Genomic DNA, 22,946 nt, shown 5'->3' on the forward strand with positions numbered 1-22,946 from the left:
GAAGAGAGCGGCGTGGAACGCTTTCAGGACTGTCAAAGAAGTTGTGAAGAGGATGAAGAACCTCCAACTCCAGGCACATGATTTTGACTCCACCATTCTTTCTGCACTAACATATGCCTAAGAGACCTGGGCCCTATGAAAACAGGACAGGAATGCTATTCAGGTCTCCCAAAGAGGAATCGAAAGAGCTATGCTTGGAGTATCATGCTTCACTCAAGTGAGAGAAGGAATCTGGAGTTCCGACCTCCGTCAATGATCAAGAATCAGGGATGCTGTCTTGTTTGCCAGAGTGTCGAAAATCAGATGGGCTGAACATGTAATGCAATTTGGCAGCGACTGCTGGACTAGAGCCCTTACCGACTGGATTCCACGGGACGTCAAAAGGACGCGTGGCCACCCACCTATGAGATGGTCAGACTTCTAAGACCCTGAATGAATGATTTGAGGCTCTTCGTGTTCCTGGAGCATGCAGATGCCACTGGGCTACACTAGCATGCGACAGGAACAAATGGAGACATTACTAGCACCCGCATGTAATCGAAAATCGAAGACCAGCGGGATGACAAGTGATAAAAGTGATTATTACTGCAGGAAACAGTGCAGACTGTTGAGAGAAGTGTGCACTGTTACTCTGGAAAAAAATGAGGCAATGAGGACATAGGTTGGTGATAGCTCAAGCACATGGCATTCCTTCCCTTCCCTTCATTGTTGCAGCTGCTTCGATGATCTGAACTCACAGACACTTGGTTGCAGTGCTCACCAGGGGTTGCACTTCTTAGTTGCAGTGCTCACACTCTCCTGACTGCTGTGTGCCAGATATTGAACCTGTACCCCATAGCTGCAAAGCAGGTGCCTCACCACTGAGCCAGTCCCCCCAGTTCCCTCACAGTTCCCAGTAACGGGGCAGTACTATTAAACAAAGTTTAATGCTACAGGCAAGTGAAGATGGGAGGAAAAGTAGATGTTAAACCATCACCGTAATTAAGATCTAAAATGTTGACAGGCTACTTAATTAGAACAGTGGGTCAGACTTACCATGATTTTTCTAGTTATCTTAGAAGTATTCTTCATTAATTGTTTTTATTAATATACCAATCTTAAGAAGATATATTATTCTAACCTTTAGTTTCATATTAAGACTTAGATACAAGAGAAAAAAAGCATCCAAAATTTTTGCTTTATTTCTTTTTCCTCCTTTTAGCAGGAACAGAGGTAATCTATTTCCAGTGAATACATGCCTTTTTTGGGGGGGGGGCGGGGGAGAGGCTTGTACCACACCCAGCTGTGCTCAGGGATTACTCCCGACTCTGCTTAGGAATCATTCTTGGCATTGTCAGTGGACCATATGGTGCCAGATATCAAATCTGGATCAGCCTCCTGCAAGAAAGAACCTTAACCCCTGTGCTCTATCTCTCTGGCCCAAGAATGCATTTCTTTGTTGATAAATTCTAAGTTTGTTATACTTCTAATCCCTGCTCTAGAAGAGATCTAGTGACATAATTGCAGGGTACCTTGGGAGCACAAGTCTATAATCTTTTTTCTGTTCCTCTTGAGTTTCTCTTTAGTAATTATTATGAGGTAAAAGAACATCCAGATGTGGATATCTAAAATCCATCTTTGATACTGCAGATTTTAACAGTTTTCTGATTTTGCTAATTATATTGATACATTGATAAATCTATTGATAAATCAGTATGTATGTTTTCACAATAACTGAAATGAATGCATCATGTCGGTTTCTTTTAACCAGTTTCTTTTTCATTATTTAGCACTGTGGCACTGTCCTCCTGTTGTTCATCGATTTCCTCAAGCGGGCACCAGTGATGTCTCCATTGTGAGACTTGTTGTTACTGTTTTAGGCATATGTGCCACGGGGAGCCAGCCAAGCCCTGCTGTGTGGGCGGGATACTCTTGGTAGCTTGCTGACCTCTCCGAGAGGGACGGAGGAATCGAACGCGTGCACGGCAAACACCCTACCCGCTATGCTATCGCTTCAGCCCCTTTTATTATTTTTTTTTGAAAAAAAGCTTTTTTCTTGGGCTGAGGAGATGGCTCAAAGGGCTGGAGTGTATATGCATTGCATGTGGAAGCCCCAGACTTAATCCTCTATACTGCATGGTCCCCAGAGCACCGTTAGGAGCAACTCCAGACTACTGAGCCAGGAGTAGCATTGCCATGTGTGGACCCAAAGAAAATTTTTTTGTCTATAACCACTGTGTCTTAAAAGTTCTGGTCAATGATGTAGAAGCTTTAAGATCGGGCATTCCAAGTTAATTCTACTTTTGGTGTGTAGTATACATGGCTATGTATTTACTTAAAATTTACTATTGGTGTACTTAAATCTCAAATCCTTGTTTTTTCTATATTTTTACAAGTTTATTATTCCTTGTGAATTCAAAATTTAAATGACTACTTTTTCAATATTGAGAGAAATGTATAAAATGAATGGATGTAAATAAGATAAGGCTGACTTTTACCCTCAATGCAATTGAAGCATTTTGATTTTTATCTGACATATGTTTTGCAGTATTTTTTTAAATATGTGTTTGAGGGGACAGCCAAACTAAAATCTGAAGACAGGCTAAGTTTGCCAGCAGTATTTTTTTAATTAAAATGTTGCTTTTAAAACTGAATTACATTTAGTGAAGATTCATTCCTTTTTCCCCCACACCACCCCAAAGATTTGTTTATTTCTAAAAAGTAGATTGATTTATACCAATGTATGATGGAAGGGATTTCTCATTCAAGTGATAAGCTAATGAGTTGCACTGTTTAGACACTCAGATTCCAGTGTTCATAACTCCGAAATTAGTCTTTACTCTCATTAACTCGGCTTGCTCACATGGTTGTCCTTCATCTAGTGTTCTGCCAATCCTATTCAGGATGACTCAAGTGAACAGCTTGTAGACGACGGACAACAGGCAGATCAGGCGATAGTTGTCAATATCGTGGATGTCTCCCTTCTTGTACAGTAGAACGGTCTTGCTGGTTTTCCATTGGGACAGAACCTTGCATTCAGACAGGTAGCATATGAATTGCCGAGCCAGTGTATTGATGAGTACTGGCGGCAGATTCTTCAGGTGTCTGGGTCTGACCTTGTCTGGGCCAGGTGCTGTTCACTTCTTTACCAACGAAATGGCATGTCGGATTTCGGAAGGGAAAAGGAGAGATTTGGTCATGAATACGAAAAAGCATCAAGGGATAAGTCAATATGGCAGAGGCTATGGGAGGTAGACGTTGGTTTTCTTTGTGGGGGCAAGGGGTGGTACAGTCAAACAGTGTTCAAGGACTACTTCCAGTGATAAGTCAGCCTGATGATTTGGTGCTTGAACCTAGTGAGATAGGGGTGCCCAGGCCAAGTGGCACTTAGGGGTTACCAGTGCTACTCCTGGTGGTACATGTATGGCAGGCCATGTGATGCTGGGTATTGAACTGGAGACCTAATACGTCTGGGACACACACTCTAGATTTGACTTATCTCCCTATTTTTGTTTTAAAGGTCGTAAGCATCATGGACATCCTTCTTTATCTATGTTCATATATTCAAGATATAACAGTCCCCACTCCTTTTTGACCTTCTATATCTGAGAAGAAACATAGAGTTTGTGCTATGGTTTTGTGTATGAGATGGGAGGCAGTTTTTGATCTTTCAGTATAGCTCTTCACTAGAAAATTGTTGACTTAATCTGACTTCAGAAGCCCACCATGGGAACTTGCTGTCTTGTTTTTAGGTTAGTTTCTTATTTTGTTTTGATAGGAAAATTCCTTGTTCTAATAGGGCAGGTACTTTGATGGTCATCTGTTAATATATAATTTTGTTTGCTTTGTCATTACAACCTCAACTCTAGCTAGGAGGTATACTCAGTGTTTCTAATCACAGTATGCCTGCTTCATTATTGGTTTATTTGGTTTCGGTGATATAGCCAAGCTGTGATAAAATTAGGGAAAGAGCCTATGCTCAAATGAAAATTCCAGATGTCGTTCTTCATTGCATTTATTTATTTCGTTATTAGCTTGGCAACCTTGAGAAAATCATGGCCTCACCCAACACTTTGTAGTGAGACTCATAGGCTCTAGAGAGATGCTCAACCAAAGGTCTGGATTGTAGGCTTTGCATGTGGGAGTCGTGGGTTTCATTCCTGACACCACATAATATCCTCCAAGCAACATACCAGGAGCCCCCAGTACCACCATGTGTGGTACACACCACCCCCCCCAACAAAAAAGAAAAACTTCGCAGTGAAATTCAGATGAATCAGCTATAAAGAATTATTTTGTTAACAAATAATATGATTACCAAATATTATTCATATAAACTTCTTATATTGATAACAATTTTAAATAGTCAAAGTTGTTCTATACTGTCAGTATCTGAACAGTGTTTCAAAGGCATTCAAAATATTAAAAAATAATTAACGATGAAAAGTACTAATTTTTTGTAATCATATTCTTAGCTGAAATAAAATGTCTGGTGAAGTTTAATTTCCTTTACAATCTTTTTTTGTATAGAATAATCAAAGATATTCACTAACCATAAAGGGAAAAATTTTTCCGTTAGTTGACTGTTGGGGAAGGGGCACAGTTTGGGCCACAATCAGCAGTACTCAGGACTTATTCCTGATGTTGTGCTCAGGGATCATTCCTGGAAGAGATCAGAACATCATATGTGATGCTTGGGACTGAACCAGAGTTCACAAGCAAGGCTAGTATTGTAACCGCTACACTGTCTCTTTGGCCCCTCAGAGATGGTTTTTTGTTTTTTGTTTTTCTTTTTTTTTTATTAGTGAGACACCATGAGGTACAGCTGTAGACTTACAAATTTTTGTGCTTGGATTTCAATTATACAATGATCAAATACCCATCCCTCCACCAGTGCCCATTTCCCACCACCACAGATCCCAGTATCCCTCCCACCCCCCATCCCCTCCCATCCCACCCTGCCTCTGTGGCAGGGCATTCTCTTTTGTTCTCTCCCTCAGAGATGATTTTTGAAGAACTTTTACATTCCTTTCTTCCTTTTTAACTTTTCTAATAAAACTTTTTCTTCTCACCCAGCAAAAATCTCTCAGTTATTTTTTATAATAACTGATTATCTTGGACAACTGATTAGTTTTTTATCTTGAAGTCATTATAAATCAGCATATGGAACAGATTATCTTATTTCATGTTGGTTGCTATGAATTCGATAAAATGTGACTCATCAAGCCCAGGATATAGTTCAGTGACACTTTACATATATCAAGTGGTAACCTCACATGTGCAAATCTCTGATGTGCGAGTCTCTGAATTTAACCCCTGGCACCAATGTTTATTTGGGGGGGAGGGGAAAGGGGGAGATTTACCCATGTCTAGGAAATGTATATAATGTTGTGTTATGCACTTTGCATCTTCATTTCTGACACTGTTTAAACCTCTTCCTACTTTTTTTTCATTAGCTTGATTTTTCTTAAATATTTTTGTATCATTTTTAAACTATGGTATCTGCCTTAAATACTTCTTGGAAAAAGTTAGGACAGTCGTTCATCAATGAAATAAATAATGCCAAATTTTTAGAGTTGTTGTAAATAATGAGAAAGTACATAGTGGATTTGTTAATTTTTTTAACTGAATCAAAGAATATTGATTATAGCTGCTTTGAACTGAGGACTATTTAAGTAGAGTTTGGTTTTGAAGGGAAGATAAAATTTCAGAAGAGTAGTATGGAACTTTGCCAAGTGTTCAGAAGTTTTCTGTAGTTTAGATAAAGATAAATGAGCATATCTGGAAGATTCTTTTCCTTTTGTCCTTAACCATGGTAAAATACTCATTCCTTTTTTTTTTTTGTATGAAGGCATCTATCCACCTTTATATAGTTCACAACCATTTTATGTTCAGAAGATCTTGAAAATCTGTGTACAGGATTTTCTGATCAATGTGTCACTGAAGAAGATGTTACAAGCTAGTTTTTGTGGTTTGAATCATCTTTTTTAAATGAACTAGATACAGTGCATAGAACCAGATGTTTAGAATTTTTAATTTTTTATTGTTCTAATTTATTTGAAGCACCGTGATTTACTATCATTAATGACAAGATTTCGTGTATACAACATCTCAACACCACATTCTTTATCAGAATGTCCACTTGTTCACTTATATTCAGGTTATAAAGAAACATAATAGGGGAATCACTAAAGCTTAAAGGCAATAGAAATGAAGAGCAGAAAAACTTATCCTAGGTGGAAGCTTGCCACTGGGGTAGAACTGGTGGGGAGGATAGGTTAGGAAAGGGACCACTATGACAGTAATAGAAGAAAGTGGTCACTCTGGACCAGGTGCTAGAAGGAGGTAAAGTGACATGCATCGTACCCTATCAGTAACAGTATTGCAAACCACAGTGCCTCAAAGGTGGAGGGGTAACAGGAAAAAAGATAAAGAAAAAAAAAAGTAGAGCTGGCTGAGGGGAGAAGGAGGGAACTTAGGGACATTGATGGAGAGAAGGGGACACTGGTGAAGTGATTGACTTTGGAACATTGTATACCTGAAACACAGTCTTGAATAACTTTGTAACTTTGTAATTCACAATGATTAAAAAAAATTCTTTTACACAAAAAGGGATGTCCACTTTTTGTCACCGTTTATCTGTGTCCAAGTGCCTGCTCAGAGTACCCCTCTACCCCACCCACAGCCATGTAGAATTTTTGTAAATGTGCTGTGGTTTACATTTAACAAGCCTTGAATTTTTTTTAAAAAAAAAATGTTTAACTGGTATAAACTTTATTAACTTAGAATATGAAGGTGGTTGCAGCTAGTATTTTTTTAATTTCTCAAACTTCTACCTGATATATTTACCAAAAAGTAAAACATCTTCCTCTTGGAATTTCTGCTGTCCTTAATTTTTACAAGAATTTCAGTGTCCCACAGCCCGAGCAAGTTTTTCATTGGCTTCTGTATTCAAGATGTCTTGTATGTTGTGTAAACATTGAAGAAGACACACTAAATGCTACTCAGTCCCACTGCCACTGTATCTCTGACCAGCAGTGGTGGTGGTGTTGAAAATTTGCCTTGGGGCTGGAGCGGTAGCACAGCAGCTAGTGCATTTGCCTTGCACACACCCAACCCAGGTTCGATTCCCAGCATCCCATATGGTCCCCTGAGCACCGCCAGGAGTAATTCCTGAGTACAAGCCAGGAGTAACTCCTGTGAATTGCCGGGTGTGACCCAAAAAGAAAAAAAAATGAAAAAGAAAATTTGCCTTTGCTCACGTGACAAGATAATACTTCTTCACTGTAGTCCGCAATGGTGCAACAGCAAAGAATGGCCTCCCTGTATTAAACTCAGGGTGTTACATGAAATTTCTATCACAGATGCTTCAACTGAAGTTCTCAAAAACACTTAAAGCATGAGTCAGGACTGGTTCTATCAGTACTTAACCTCAGAACTACATTTTCCTTTCTCCACCAGGAGCTCCTGTAGGATTTTGAAAGTTCCTTTTTCTGAACATCTCTGAATTATTAGGCATCCTCTAAGCAGGCAACATCTAGGCAGGGATTCAACGTGACCTTTTCTCAGTGTTAGGAGCTGAACTTCTATCAGTGATTATAAGGAAAGTTACCCTTCCAGGGAAGATTTTCCCAGTCATCTCCAAGGTGTTCTGGTTCTACCCAGCCTACTGAGAGGGAGTGTTTGGGAAACAATTTTCTGCCTTTTTCTTCTTAGGTAAAATAGTCAAGCACTGAATTGAATATCTGACAGCATTTTATTACACATGTAACCCAGTCCCAAATGGAAGGGAAAAGTTTAGATGATTTGCAGTGCAAGAGCCTTCATGTTTAAAATGAATGAAAATAGTTGTATACAGGAAAACAAATGATGGATTTAATTAAGCAATGGTTAAGCGTAATAGCAATACAAACCTAGCTGTTTCAACTACTATGAGAGATTGGGAAGGGTTTCCAAATGATGAGTCATGTAAGCGACTCAAGGATTACTGGAATAGAGATTTTCTCTTAATGTTCAGGATTTTGATTGTGTAAATACTGTTCTGCTACCACCACCCACCCATTACCCACACTTATCCCCCCACCACCACCAAAAAAAAAAAAATTAAAAAAATAGTAGAATTCCCGAACAGGAATATACAGATCCCAAAGCTGGAAGAAATTATTCTTTCTTTAACATATTGTTGCTGGAAAAGAGTAATTCGTTAACTCTGATCAGTTTGCCTCCAGTGTTTATAAAGTTAAGAGACTGCTATGGAAATCATAAAATGGAGGAAGCCCTGAGTTAGTCCACTTTAGTGAAAATTTTTGCCATGAGTCACTCTGTAGTTATCGGTCATTAGACGAAGGATCTGTTCTTACCAGATAAAAAGGCTATCAGATGCAAGGAATGAGTCTCTTTTCTAATCAGTCTGTACTCTGTGTTCTTATTGCATATTAATAGATGTCTCTATCTGTACCTGCCTACTGTAGATGTTATAATCTCATTTTCTTGCAAGAGCGGGAGGGCACAGTGCTTGGAGCCACCAGGGTTTCACCTAATAGTATAATACTCAGGCTATCTGGAGCTGGGGATCAAACCCAGGGCCTTGTACACAGTAGACTTTTGCACCAGCTATTTGAGCTACCTCCTTAGCTCTAATTTTTTATTTTCCTTGAGTATAAGAATACCTATGATTTTTTCCTTCTGGAGAGTATGCTTCTTACACTGTTTTTATTGTATTATGGGGTTTTTTTGTTTTCAAATACTTTAGATAAAAGCTTGTCAAGATTATATTGGAGCAAGTTGTTTGGGTTGTTCCGCTTCAAGGGAGATGCATGTGTTCAGTGATTATTTCTGTGTGTTTCAGGCCTTTCGGGAAGACCTGGAATGCCTTATTCAAGAACAGATGAAGAAAGGCCACAACCCAACTGGATTATTAGCATTACAACAGATTGCAGATTACATCATGGCCAATTCTTTTTCAGGCCTTACTTCATCTCCCCTCAGTAAGTCTGTTTTGGAAAGTTTAAAAGATTACACTTTTATCTCTACTTTGGACACTGTATGGTCTCTAGCAGCTTATTCTGCTCAGTTCAATCCATATGTTATATTCATAACATCTTCTCCTTAGAGTAATATGTTATGATCTCATACTTTTTATATCAACCAGACACTTTACTAGACTTCATGAGGATTGTAAAATAGAAGATATAGTTCCTGCCCTAGATAATTTATATTTTAGTTGAGGAAAAATGCCATGAATGTACAAAAGATTAAAACTTCAAGATAGCTATTGAGAAAAGATTTATAAAACAGCTCATAAAAAATTGCCTAATGACCTTTTGATAACGTCACTATGCTCTGAACTCAGGTCTGGAATAATTATTGACTGCAGTGCTCTGAGAAAACTTTGTAGAAGAATTCCTGATCTTAATAAACGTTAAAGCATGCAATAGTTAGTATTTTATGTAAAAAGGGTGTTGAGACATTTTATTCATTCTGCAACACCATTTTAGTGAACTGATCGTCATCAGGATACCAAGAATCAAGAGACACAGAGTTCAGCCAGACAGTACAGCAGATAGGGTGCTTTATCCCATGCACACTGCCAATCCAGTTTTAATCCCTGGCACCCCTTATGGTATCTCAAGCCTGCAAGCAATGAACCCTGAGTATAGAGCCAGGAGTAAGTCCTGAGCATCACCAAATGGGATCCAACATCTCCCTCTCGTCCGCCCCCCAAGAAAAAGGACAGAGTTTAAGTACATTACCAGTTTATAAGATTTGTACAGAACTTACTGTAATATAGGTGCATGCACACAGATTTTCAAAGGGGACTACAAGGGGCTGCCTGGCATCCAAAAGATGATAATGATTCACTTCAGAATTGTGTCCCTTCACCTTTTGGGAGGCTAGGTTTAATATTAAGAGTTCAGTTAATTTCAGTATTTTCTAATATTTGTAGAGCTCTTAAGTGCACTAGTATTTTAGAACATAGCACGTTAGCTAAAGAATCTTTGAAAGAGACCTAATGTTCTGAAGGCATAAGTGCCCAAGCTAAAGTGCTGATTATGGGTACAGAAGAAAGAGATTAATTGATGAGAAAGGCATATGATGATTTGATAGGAGTATCTAAGTGACTCTATTGGATAATCAGAGGTGAGTCTGAAACCTGAATAGCAAAAAGGAACACACCATACCAAGATCTATGAAAAGGTAGAAGATCTAATTTAAATATAAGATAGGAATAAATTTGGCAGCCTCTTTAATCAACAAAAATAAAGATTATGATCTGGAGCTGCTTCACAGATGGACACAAAAAACTATCACTCAAAGCTGTATATGTTGATTAAAGAATTCCAGGGGCCACAGTGTTAATACAGCAGTGAGCATGCTTGTCTTGCCCACATTCAATCCCTGGCATTCCATAATGTCCCCTAACACCGCCAGGAATAATTCCTGAGTACAGAAGCAGGAGTAACCCCAGAGTATCTCCAGGTATGACCCCTCCCCCCCTCCAAAAAAGAGAATCCCACAAGAGGATAAGGACAAACAAGAGTCTATTGAAAGATTTTTAAGTTGGAGGCAAGAGAGACGTAAGAGGAGCTGACCTGAGTGTCCTAGATAAGAAAGGTGATCTCTAGGGTTCTTGGCAGGAATGTGTAAAGGATGGCAGCAGGAAAGCGATGTCCCAAACAAAGACCACAGAATAGAAATGAGTCATCTGGGACATTTACATTTTATGTAAAAAGTGGAAATTATAATTAGAAGGATAGAGATTAAAAGAAGTAGGTTATTGGCTAACTGAAATTTTGTCAGAAATTATATTGTTTTGGGGGACAGAGAGATAGTACAAAGGTTAAGACTGTTACCTAGCATGTGGCTGGGTTGTTACCCTGGTTCAGATCCCAGCACTGCAAACCTCTAGGCATGACCCCTGAGCACAGAGCCAGCTGTGGCCCAAAAACCAAGAAATATGAAAAAGAAATTAAAATATTTTGATTGGCTTACTTGTTAAAAGTATTTCTCTTAATATGTAACATTTCAAAATTGGATTTTACAGAGTGTTAGTCTGGGACTTCTTTTAAACATTTTAACATCTCTGGATTCTCACATGATAATAGCAGATTGATGAGTTGGAACCTGCACCCTTCACATGTGCTGTCTTGTGGGCCGCTGGCATACCAGACCCAGTGTTTAACTTCATTTTTATGCATTTGCACTAATTTTCTGGCCCTTGTAAGTCTTCAAGTGTGGGACTCCTAAAAAACTTTGAGTAGGGGAATAGTGAGGTTAAAAGTGGTGGCGTAGGAAACTTAACCTGATCATTTTTCATGCAGAATGAATTTACAGAGGGGCTCTAGGCATTCTACTTATTATAGTGATTACATGGCAAATGTATGGGAAAATGAGAGACCTTTTGAAGAAAAAAAATAGTAGAACTTGTGGTGCTTTACATTTGTTGGCCCCAGAAAAGTTAAGAGGTAAGAGAACTTAGCATTTAAGCCTGTGGGGGATTGTAATGCCATCAATATTTTTTAAGTATAAGGAGAAAATAGAAGATAAATATTTGGGCCAGGGAGAATAAGGCGCTTGCCTAACCCAACATCCACCCCTGGTGTGATCTGGCGCCACATATGATCCCCTGGGTACAGAACCCAGGAGTGAGTACTGCTGGGTATGGCCCTAGGAGGGAAGGGGAGGGACGGGGGGGGGGGGGGGGCAGGGGGGAGGGAAGGAGGAAGGAAGGAGGAAGTATGGGGGGAGGGAGTGGGGGGAATCTCATCTAGATCTATTTATGTTTTTCTCATGTGGCAGGGAGGGAGACGCACACCAGGCAATGCTCCTGGTGTGTGCTTTCCTGGCTCTTCACTCAGGATCACTCCCAGTAGAACTCGGGGGACCATATGTGGTAGCAGGGATTGAACCCTGGTGTGCAAGGCAAATACCCTACCCATAGTACTATAGCTCTGGCCCCGTTTCTTTGTTTCTTTAGCTGCTGAGGATCAAACCCAGGACTTCACACAGATCTTTGAACTAGTTTCCTGATTCCTTGACCCTTTTAAGTTGTGGGCCCTTGGAAACAGCAGGCAAAAGAATGGGCGGAGGGTCTGAACAGCGCAGAAATAACAATGGGAAGCTTGAGAATATATGATGTTCTCCTGAAAGAAAGGAAAAAAGGGAAAGTAACATTGTATGAAACTGAGCTTTAGGAAAGAAAGAACCAAGGTTTGGGGGGCTGGAGCAGTAGCACACTGAGTAGGGCTTTGCCTTGCACAGGGCCGACCCGGGTTCGATTCCCAGCATCCCATATGGTCCCCTGAGTGCATAAACCAGGAGTAACCCCTGTGCATCGCTGAGTGTGACCCAAAAAAGCAAAAAAAAAAAAAAAAAAGAACCAAGGTTAGGTCAAAGGCAGGGGGCAAAACTACTGCAGGAATTAAAAAGGGATCAAGGATAACATTACCCAAGCCTATAGAAGAATTGTAGGAAAGAGGTAGCACTCATTCTAAATGACGCAGAGGGAAGCCGGGAGACAGCCAGCAGGAGTACATGCTGTATGCCACAGTGCCTGGGCCTGATTCCTGGCACCACGTTCCCCCTCCGCCCAGCACTAGGGGTGGAACCCTGGCCACTGGCTCAAGCACCATCACATTCCTGGCCCGAGCTTGAGCCATCTTACCTGATTGGCCAGGTTTTACCAGCAGTGGACCCCAGGTCCCTGTGCATGGCTTTGGAGACTCTCCCACAAAAAGGAAAGTGTGTGGGGGGGAGGGGGGGGAATGTGAAGGAGTCAGCAAGAATGGAGACTAAGTTGAACTTAGTTGAACTTGGCGTTGTGTCTTTAGAGACCATGCCTAGTTTTTGTTAAGTAGAAGAGGCAAAAGTCAGACTGCTATATGGCTGTATTCTTTTCAGTTTAAATTTTTTTGTTTGAATATACATTAAAATAAAATCTTAGTCACTTTCTGTTGATTTTTTTTATCACAAAACTTTAACATCAGTATTAATAATGCTTTCGCTTTGAGGATCACGTGGCCATTTTCTCCAAGGATGTGAATTTTAGATATCCGCACTCCCTGACAAAAAGTCGACAAGGAAGCATTTTCTAAGCAAGTAAAGAATAGAACTGATACATATTTTCACTCTCAGTGTTCTGCTGGGAAGGAAGATAAATTAATGAAACATTGTGTGAGCTGGGAAGTTTCTCCTCAGTTGTTTATAAGGCTGGGGCCTTGCCATAGACTCTGCCACTTCCTGGGAGCTCAATTCAGGTAAGGGATTACTCAACCTGACTTTCTCTCCACAATTTTTTCTCTTTCAGGTCTTGGCATGGTCACACCTATCAATGACCTTCCTGGGGCAGATACATCCTCATACGTGAAGGGAGAAAAACTTACTCGCTGTAAACTTGCCAGCCTCTACAGGCTTGCGGATTTGTTTGGATGGGCACACCTGGCAAATACATATATCTCAGTGAGTCCTTTGACTTTTTTTTTCTTCCTTTCTGTAAAATTCCAGATAGAAGGCAGTTGTGCCTTTGCTCACCTTTCCTCATAACTCAAGTTCTCATGCTCCTCTATTTTCCTTATCTCAAATACTTTTAAGTACTATTGCACCTCAGATACAGCTAACATGGAGAGAAAATTCTGCCAAAAAATTTTTTCCTCAATAAGTTCTACCATAAATCTAAATTTAAAGAATAATACAAATATTAAATGGAAAAAAAAGATAAGGGGCCAGGAAAATTTCCTCTCAGGACTTGATTTTTTTAAATATGTTGTTCCCATTCATCATCATCTTGGTTTTATGCTGCCATTTGACACAGTTGAGTGCTAGACAATGCTTAGAGGCCAAAAACAGTATAAAATATGATGTGGAATCTTTACATTCTTCCATTTTCCCCACATTTCTTGGTTTTGCCCTTTTACTTCCATTGAATTCCTTCTGAGGAGAACTCTGTTCTCTTTCCTCTGGCCATTTCCCCTTAATTTTTAATATTGTAAGTCAAAGATTGGGCTGGAGTGATAGCACAGCGGTAGGGTGTTTGCCTTACAAGCAGCCAACATGGCTGACCCGAGTTCGATTCCTCCGCCCCTCTCGGAGAGCCCAGCAAGCTACCGAGAGTATCTCGCCCTCACGGCAGAGCCTGGCAAGCTACCCATGACGTATTCGATATGCCAAACACAGTAACAACAAGTCTCATGACGGAGACGTTACTGGGCCTGCTCGAGCAAATCGGTGGACCGTGACCGTAAGTCAAGATTATAATTAGTACCATTTTTTGGTTTGAAAGAAAATTAGCATTTCTTTCTCAAGAATGTAGTTGAGGAATACTGGAGAGGTAGAAGCAGGAGCTTTGTCTTGCACGTAGCTAGCCCACCTTCCCTCTGTGGCACCCCGTGTTGTTCCCTGAGCACCACTAGGAGTAAGTCCTGAGTACTGCCAAGTACTTCCTCACCAACCCCCCTTCAAAAAAAGAAGAATGTCGTATAGAGACCAAACAGGAATTGTTGCCCTTCATGCAAATGACCCCGGTCAGTTCCTGACACTGCATATGCTAGTCCCCTGAGCACTGCCAGGAGTGATCCCTGAGCATTGCCAGGTGTTGCCCAAACCCCTCTTCCCCCCAAAACATAGTTGATCGTAAGCAATCTTAGAAACCCCAAATAACACGTTAGGTGAATATAATAAATGATAAATACATCATAATTTTTATCAAGTTCTTGAGTGTTGAGGGAAGAAAATTTTATTGTTGTATTCCATCAGATTGCAAATATATATTTTTATATATATATCAAATATATATTTTTCAGTTATGTTTGCATTTCCAAATATCGCACCTCACAGTAATTCTTTCTCTCTTTTATTTTATTCCAGGTAAGAATAAGTAAGGAACAAGATCACATTATAATAATTCCCAGAGGTCTCTCATTTTCTGAAGCCACAGCCTCCAATTTGGTATAGTTGTTATTCCTCTGTTATTGTATCTGCACTTTCTCATGCTTTTCTGATAGTTACTTTAAATTTTAATTAGCAGGGGATTCAAGTGAAAGTATAGTGGGAAGGGCGATTACCTACATGTAGCCAACCCACATTCAATCCTCAGTACCCTGTACTGTCCTCTAAGCACCATCAAGAGTGATCCCTGAGCATAGAACCAGGAGTAAGCCCTGAGCACCAAAACCAAAATAAATTTTAGTCGACACAGAAAAGATCAAGATATGTTATGGATGAAAAAACATTTACTAATTGAAAGAGAACATTTTGTTGATTTACAAGAAAAGCTTGAGGGTTCAAGAAAAGCAGGGTAGGGATGGAGAGATAGTATAGCAGGTACAGAGATAGTACAGGCTTGCACATGGCAAATCCAGATTTGACCCCTGACACCTGTATGGTCCCTGAGCCCCACCAGAATTGATCCCTAAGTGCAGTCAGAAATAAGCCCTGAGAGATGTGTGCTGAAAGTAGATAATGAACCAAACACAATAACCTCTTAGTATCTGCATTGCAAACCATAATGCCCAAAAGTGGAGAAAGAGTGTGGGGAATATTGTCTGCCATGGAGGCAGGAGGAGGGTGGGAAATATCCCCTCAATACCGGGGATATTGGTGGTGGAAAATGTGCACTGGTGAAGGAATGGGTGTTTGATCATTGTGTGATTGTAATCCAAACATGAAAGCTTGTAACTATCTCACGGTGATTCAATAAAATTAAAAAACACAAGAAATAAGCCCTGAGCACTACAAGGTGTGCCCCCCCCAAACAAATTTTTTAATAATTTTTATAAAAGAAATCCCAGGGTATTGAAGAGACTAATTTGTTTAGGCTTTTTGAGTTAACCTATCCATGTTTTGAAGGAACTCTTAAAGCTTTTCCATCCTGTGCACTCAAGAATTTGTTTTTTTCTAATTTTTTATTGTTTTTATTTTTTGGGCTATACCTAGTGCCATGCACACACATGTATGTATTTATTTAAGCATGTATGTTTAAATATGCATGTGTTTAAACACCAGAGAGTTAGAATGTGTATAAACATTGACCTAGTCTTTTACTTTTCCATGCTTGTACTCAGAGCCACTGTCATTGGCCTATAAAACAATAGGAGCTACACGTATTCTCACTGCTGTGCAGTTAGCAAATGGAAATTTCCAGTTCAGTTCAGTAAATGCCAGGCTTGTATAGACCTTCAGAGATGAGCTTAATTTATTCCGTTTCTTACTAAATGCTAAGTTTTGTTGGAGATTACCTATTTTTTATAATGAAGTTTTATGGGAACAAAGTTGCACCATTCCTTTATGATTGTTTATTACTGCTTTTGTACTAAGATGCTTATTGAGTAATTGCAACATAGACCCATAAAGTCTAAAGATTTATTATATGAACTTTACCTCTAAGAATTCACCACTCCCAGAGTTAGCTTCTGGAGTCTAGGCAAACTTTGATATTTGTGCATCAAATATCTTTCTGATTTTCTCAGGTGAAAGTCAACATAATTGGAGAAGTGGTTGATCAGGGAAGTACTAATTTGAAAATTGACCATACAGGATTCAGTCCTCACGCAGCAATCTATTCAACACGTCCTGATGTTAAGTGTGTGATACACATCCATACCCTCGCCACAGCAGCTGTAAGTCACAGAAGGGTGGGAAACAAGAGTGACTCTAGGCAGTATGCTATAATCATGGCTTTCTTTACCTGATGCTTTACTGTCTACATTCTTTCAGACCCTGCCATTCAAATCTTTTTTTTTTTTAATGTTCTCTTCTGCATGCACTCTGGGCAAAAGGTTTGATTTGGGCTAAATCCTGCCATTCTGGAAATAACTAGAAAGATGGCATTTTTTTAACTAACCCATTTCATAATGGGGGTCATAAAGTTCTTGGGAGCATAGCATCTCTCATATTTGGTAAAGCATTTGGTTGAGTTGTTTCATAAGCCCGTGAGTTTGTTTTGGTTTTGTTTTTTCTTTTTTGAAAGATCTAAAGTAGGAAGTGAGCTGTAATGGTGAACACAGTGAATACACTGGAATTTCAAAAGCTTCTTAAACTGAATCAGGTTCTTGTGAAAGTGTTTTTAGTGACTATGTTATCTTGTCATGAACCCAATCAAATAGGTATCATCCATGAAGTGTGGGATCCTTCCAATATCCCAGGAGTCTCTAATCCTGGGTGATATTGCCTATTATGACTACCAAGGATCACTTGATGAACAGGAGGAGAGAATTCAACTACAAAAAGTTTTGGGCCCAAGTTGTAAGGTATGTAGTAGAGTTCCTCTCTAAGGAGCTATTTTTGCTGCTGTTGCTATTCATGAAAACAGTGTGAGCTATGCCAGTTATTTAAAGCGATTGCTTTGGGATTCTATTTTAGGTGCTGGTACTCAGAAATCACGGTGTGGTAGCACTTGGAGAAACAATTGAGGAGGCTTTTCATTATATTTTTAGTGCGCAGATTGCCTGTGAGATTCAGGTAGGAAAAATCAATATGCCTCCACTTTCACTTTGCTCTTTGCTTGTGTAGTTGGAGTTTGCAAAATTATTTCCAAAATTCCATTGGTTGTTTTTTTGTTTTGTCTTTTAAGAGAACTTCTGTTTTATTTTAGTCAGATTTATGTTGATTCAATTATATACATCTGTGCTTCAAAAGTATCATTTTCCTCACAAGTCTACATTTAAAAGATAATTTAATTGCACATTTCTCCATTTCACCTTCGAGCATTATGTTGCCAATAGAGAAACAAAAGTCACTGCCAATCATCGAAGATCACTTACTTTAGGGTCACTTTTATAAAAATTGTAAGTTCAGAATTAGTCTTTAATTCTAATTTAAAAATTCTTACTAGGTTCTATAAAGAGTTGGCTATTTTTAAAATACTTTTTTCCTTCAAATAAACTGTGTATTTAACAACCTAATTTTCCTCTTCAAGAAAGCCAAGCAGGACCGAGAGACCACAACAGTAGAACAGTGGGTAGGGTAAACACCTTGCATTCAGCCAACCTAGGTTCCATCTCTGGCACCCTGTATAGGAGTGATCCCTGAGTGCAGAGCCAGGAGTAAGCCCGGAGCACTGCCAGATGTGCCTCCCCCCCCCCCAAAATAACAGCAAAACAAAACCAAAAAAAAAGAATGCCAAGCAGATTCTCTTAAAGCAAATAATAATGATTTTAGTTCATTGGATGTATCATCCCAAAAGAGCAGGCAAAATTTTTTTTCTACATCTCTAACCTATCTTAATTGCCAACTTCTTTTTTCTCTTTTTTTTTTCTTCTCTTCTCACATGAGACTATGAAAAGTCTAATTAAATTAACATACCAAGCTGACTTCTGCCTGGAAAAAAAAATCCTTACAAGTATGTGCCTGTGGTCCTTTAAAATTATAACTTTCAACTGAAGTATTGACTGAGTAGCCTTGGGAAAATTACTAGAAAAGAACTTTTGAATTTGGCAGGAGTATTCAGTCATTTGAAATATATTCAGAGGTATGACTGTAAATGTGTTTTCCATCAGGAAGAGTGCAGTAATGGAAGGGATCTTTTACAAGACAAATGGAAAAGACACTTCAGCTGCCTGCTGTCACGGTGTACTGTATTGCTTTGTTTTGTTGTTAGTACTCTAAATAACCGAGTCTTGGATATTAGCTGGATTAAAATTGTCCCTTTGTTGGTTTTTGGATTGGGGATCAAATCAGGTGCCAGCTCTGTGCTCACAGGGGAGTTTTTCCTTTTTAAAAGTTAGGCACTCATGGGGCCAGAGCAGTTATACAGCAGATAGGGCAAGTGCCCTTACACACAGCCATCCACGGATGTGATCCCCAGCTGCCCATATGGTTTCCCAGGCCCCCCCAAAAGTGGAGCCCTGAGCATAGCGTCTGAAGTAAGCCCTGAGTACCACCAGGTGTGGCCCATACCCTTCCCCAACCACTCCACAAAAACATAAAGCACTCATGATAGTCCTTAGCATGTGTAATTCTATGTTTTACTGTTGATTACAGGTGCGAGCGTTAGCAGGGGCAGGTGGAGTAGACAATCTACTTGTACTGGATCTTCAGAAGTTTAAAGTTTTCACTCACGATGTAGCAGCATCTGGAGGAGGTGGTGTGAATTTGGGTTCTCATCAAAAATGGAAGGTTGGCGAGATTGAGTTTGAAGGACTAATGAGGACCTTGGACAATTTGGTAGGTGAACAGTTGAAATGTTATCTTGTATTTCAGTCTTTAAATTGAAGAGTAGATACTTCCATCTTGCTTTGGTTATGGAACATACTTTTTCCTCCAGGAGCAGAGTTTGACCATAGAAAGCTATTCATTCAGGGTAGTTTTCCCACATTTTAAAGAATCAAACAGTGAAACATGTAAATATCATCTAATGTTAGATTTTTGCCTCTTCCACAAAAGGCTGGAAGGTAAATTGCCTTTAGACCCAGGAACCAAGACAGAAATGAACACTTTAATTTGGCCTCTGGAAAACTAGTTTATAGCTAGGAAAATATTTCTGGTCAGCAGTTTTGAAATTACCTTTGTCAGGAACAGTGGTATAAGTGGAAATTGCATTGTCAGCTGGAATCAGTTTTAACCAGATCTTGAAATCTGCTTCATTTCAACTCTAGTGTTAGGTGGAGCTTATTGTGGGACTTGGAAAGAAGTCTTTCCCTTTATTTTCAATAAAAAGGAGTCTTTGGAATCATTGTTTAAAGAGAGTTATAATCAAAATTCTATGTTGGTACAGGCTTAATTACTTAAAATATGGTTGTTCTCTCTTAGGGGTATAGAACAGGCTATGCTTATAGGCATCCTCTTATTCGAGAAAAGCCCAGACACAAGAGTGATGTGGAAATCCCAGCAACTGTGACTGCCTTCTCCTTTGAAGACGATACAGTGCCACTCTCTCCCCTCAAATACATGGCACAGAGACAGCAGCGTGAAAAAACAAGATGGCTGAACTCACCAAATACATACATGAAAGTGAATGTCCCTGAGGAATCTCGAAATGGGGAAACCAGTCCCAGAACCAAAATCACAGTATGTCGCTATTTAACATGGTCTGCCTACCAAGTATTTTACCTGCTGACTCATAAACATATGTTCTATGTCAAAAATGATGTGAAAGTAGAGTGTAATATTAATAACATTATCACTATAATTTATGGAGTATTTGTGTTAGACACCTGATTATAGCTTTTATTCATGAATTATCACATTTAATTCTCTTAGTCCAGGGACAGTGCCTTTTTTCTCTCTGTTCTGTAGATGAGGAAACTGAGGCAGTGAGGGTTTAAACAGTTTTATAAATGGTAAAGTGGGATTTTAATGTAGTCTCAGTTAGAGCTCCATTCTTTTTCACTACATTTATCTGCTTTGTGATTTGTCTTGTGCCAGTGAATTCAAAGTAAAAAGTTAGTGCCCGATGATGCCAAAGTTGCTTGAATTACTGCCCACAGCCACCCTTAAGCGAGCTCTTTTAGGTCAAGATATACGAGTTATTTTCTCTTTTTCATCATTTTGTTTTGGATCTGATTCAGTTTTAGAGCGCTTATCACCACTCTGCAGATGGTTAAAATCAGTTCATGTTATCATATGAATCAGTAACGTTCGATATGGAAATGCCAAAGTAATCAGTGGGTTTTTCCCTTGTCTATAAGATTTCTTTTCCTCTAGTAGAAGAATATAATTAAACTCATTAGTGTCCTAGATTTAATTTTGACAGATTGATGTCCAGTCATCATTAATCTTGATGAATATTAGCCTTCTTTAAGGTTCTGATGTATAATAAAAGAGAATTGTATTAAGAATTTTTCATCCCTATTCTGGTATGTTATAGGTTACCTCAAATTCAGTCTTTTATAAAATGCTCATGAAGGACTTGGTGTTTTCCATTGACCAAAAAATAAAAAATAAATAAATTCTGGAAAGCTAAATTGAAAGAATTTTTTTTTTATTGTATCACCATGAGCTAGACTTACAAAGCTTTCATGGTTGAGTTTCAGGCATAAAATGATCGAACACCCATCTTTCCACTGGTGTACATTTTCCACCACCAATGTCCCTCCCACCCCTCCCTCCCCCTGCTCTGTGGCAGACAGTTTTCCTCTAGCTCTAAAGAGAGTTCTTTAATCCTTTTTGGTGACATATCTTGGCCATTATCAGTGGGTGAAACTTTAGTGCCAGAGTACTTTTGGATGTGAGTTAATGTGAGATCATGCTTTGTGCTATGCTAAAAATATTTTCAGCATTGTTTTTAAAAAACCAAGCAGAGAGAGGCAGAGAAATAGTACAAATGTTAAAGTATGTATCCTGCATGTAGCAACCACATTTGCTTCCTGGTACTGCACACCTGGTGCAGCCCTGGAGCCCTCTAAGAACCATCTGGGTGACCTGGGTGAGGCCTGGCATCATAGGTCCCAAGAAGCAGAACATCCTTGAACCATTACGTTGGACCACTGGGCTTGTTGACTAAGAATCTCTGGAAAGGATTCCCCAGGACTCTTGAACACCTCTTGGGAGACACTAGACCTCCCCACCCTCGCCACACTCATACACACACACACACACACACACACACACACACACACACACACACACACACTCACTCACAAAGCAAAGAGAAAAAGAGTTTATAATCAGAGCAGGTTGTAGATTTTTTTCTTTTGAATTATTTTGGGAGTGGGGGTTTGTTTTCTTTGAGTTTTGAAACAATACCTAGCAGTACACAGAATCTCCTCCCCGCTGTGCTCAAGGGTCACTCCTCACTGTACTGAGGGACTTTATGTTGAAAATCAGACTCCTACTTCCTGTGTGCAGAGCATGTGCTCCAGTCCATTGAACTATGTCTCTGGCACCATAAGCAGTTTTTAAAATTCTTGTTCTGAGCCTTTTTCTAACTAGTGAAATTCTTTATTAAATGTTGGCGAGGAAGATGGGAAGGGCACTTGTTTTGCATGCAGCCAACCAGGGAGGGTGTGATCCCTGGTAACCCATACGGGCCCCCAAACCCTACCAGGAGTGATCCCTGAGTACATAGAAAGAAGTAAGCCTTGAGCACTGCCTAGTGTTGCCCAAAAACCAAAGTCTAAATAAATAAATAAATAAAATATTATCAATGTATGTTCCTTCCTCTTTGGGTCAATAAACCATTATCAAAAACCCTACTGTACTTCCTTAATAAAAAACTTCATTCTTGAATCTTTTTATTCTTTAGTGGATGAAAGCAGAGGACTCTTCTAAAGTTAGTAGTGGAACACCCATCAAAATAGAAGATCCAAATCAATTTGTTCCTTTAAACACAAACCCGAATGAAGTACTAGAAAAGAGAAATAAGGTAAGACCTGGTCTATGCCCAGGAGAGACATTTTTTAAATATATTTTTATTTTTAACAATAGTACCAATGGGACTTTTTTATATTCGCAGTGCTGCTACCTCATGCCTACTACCACACTGCCAGCATCCCCCATTATCCCAAGGGACTTCCCCACCCCATCCCAGCTTAGCACTCATACATCCTCAAATCCCAGTTCTATTGGCCATATCTCTGGGTTTTTTCCATTGAGGATTATCTAATCCCTTTCTTTGTTTCTTCATATTACACATCTATTGTGAGATCATCTTTTTTTTTTTTTGTCATTTTCTTTCTGACTGACTTCACTTAGCGTGACTTCCTCCGGTTCCATCCACATAGCAGCAAATTACAATTTCATCTTTTCCCATAGCTGAGTAACATTCCATTGTGTGTATATTCTACAATCTCTTTATCTACTCATCTGTTGTTGGACACTGGGCTATTTGCAGAACTGGGTAATTATAAAGCTGTGATGAACACAGTTGGGTGTACAGACAATGAGAGACATTTTCATACTGTTTTATATTTAACTTTAATGATTAACCTGATTAAGACCAACGATAGGGGTTCGAATACAGAAAACATTGAAATTTAATTCAGCATAATTTGAGCTTATAAATAAATACTTCCAACTCTGCTAGTTACTGGGAA

At 39.4% G+C, this 22,946-nt stretch overlaps 1 protein-coding gene across 6 annotated transcripts in view; it reads left to right on the forward strand.

The window, feature by feature from the left end:
• ADD3 (adducin 3) overlaps positions 1-22,946 on the forward strand; it is a 145,360-nt gene that overhangs the window by 113,330 nt on the left and 9,084 nt on the right. For all 6 annotated transcript variants that reach the window (XM_056120488.1, XM_056120493.1, XM_056120489.1 and 3 more), the window contains exons 3-11: positions 8,828-8,966; positions 13,286-13,437; positions 14,842-14,922; positions 16,443-16,592; positions 17,079-17,222; positions 17,335-17,433; positions 18,955-19,137; positions 19,723-19,980; positions 22,157-22,276. In XM_056120488.1, the coding sequence (XP_055976463.1) occupies positions 8,828-8,966; positions 13,286-13,437; positions 14,842-14,922; positions 16,443-16,592; positions 17,079-17,222; positions 17,335-17,433; positions 18,955-19,137; positions 19,723-19,980; positions 22,157-22,276 (1,326 nt within the window). The remainder of the gene's footprint in view (positions 1-8,827; positions 8,967-13,285; positions 13,438-14,841; positions 14,923-16,442; positions 16,593-17,078; positions 17,223-17,334; positions 17,434-18,954; positions 19,138-19,722; positions 19,981-22,156; positions 22,277-22,946) is intronic.

This window comes from Sorex fumeus, unplaced genomic scaffold, assembly GCF_029834395.1.
Source record: "Sorex fumeus unplaced genomic scaffold, SorFum_2.1 ptg000043l, whole genome shotgun sequence".
NCBI lineage: Eukaryota > Metazoa > Chordata > Mammalia > Eulipotyphla > Soricidae > Sorex > Sorex fumeus.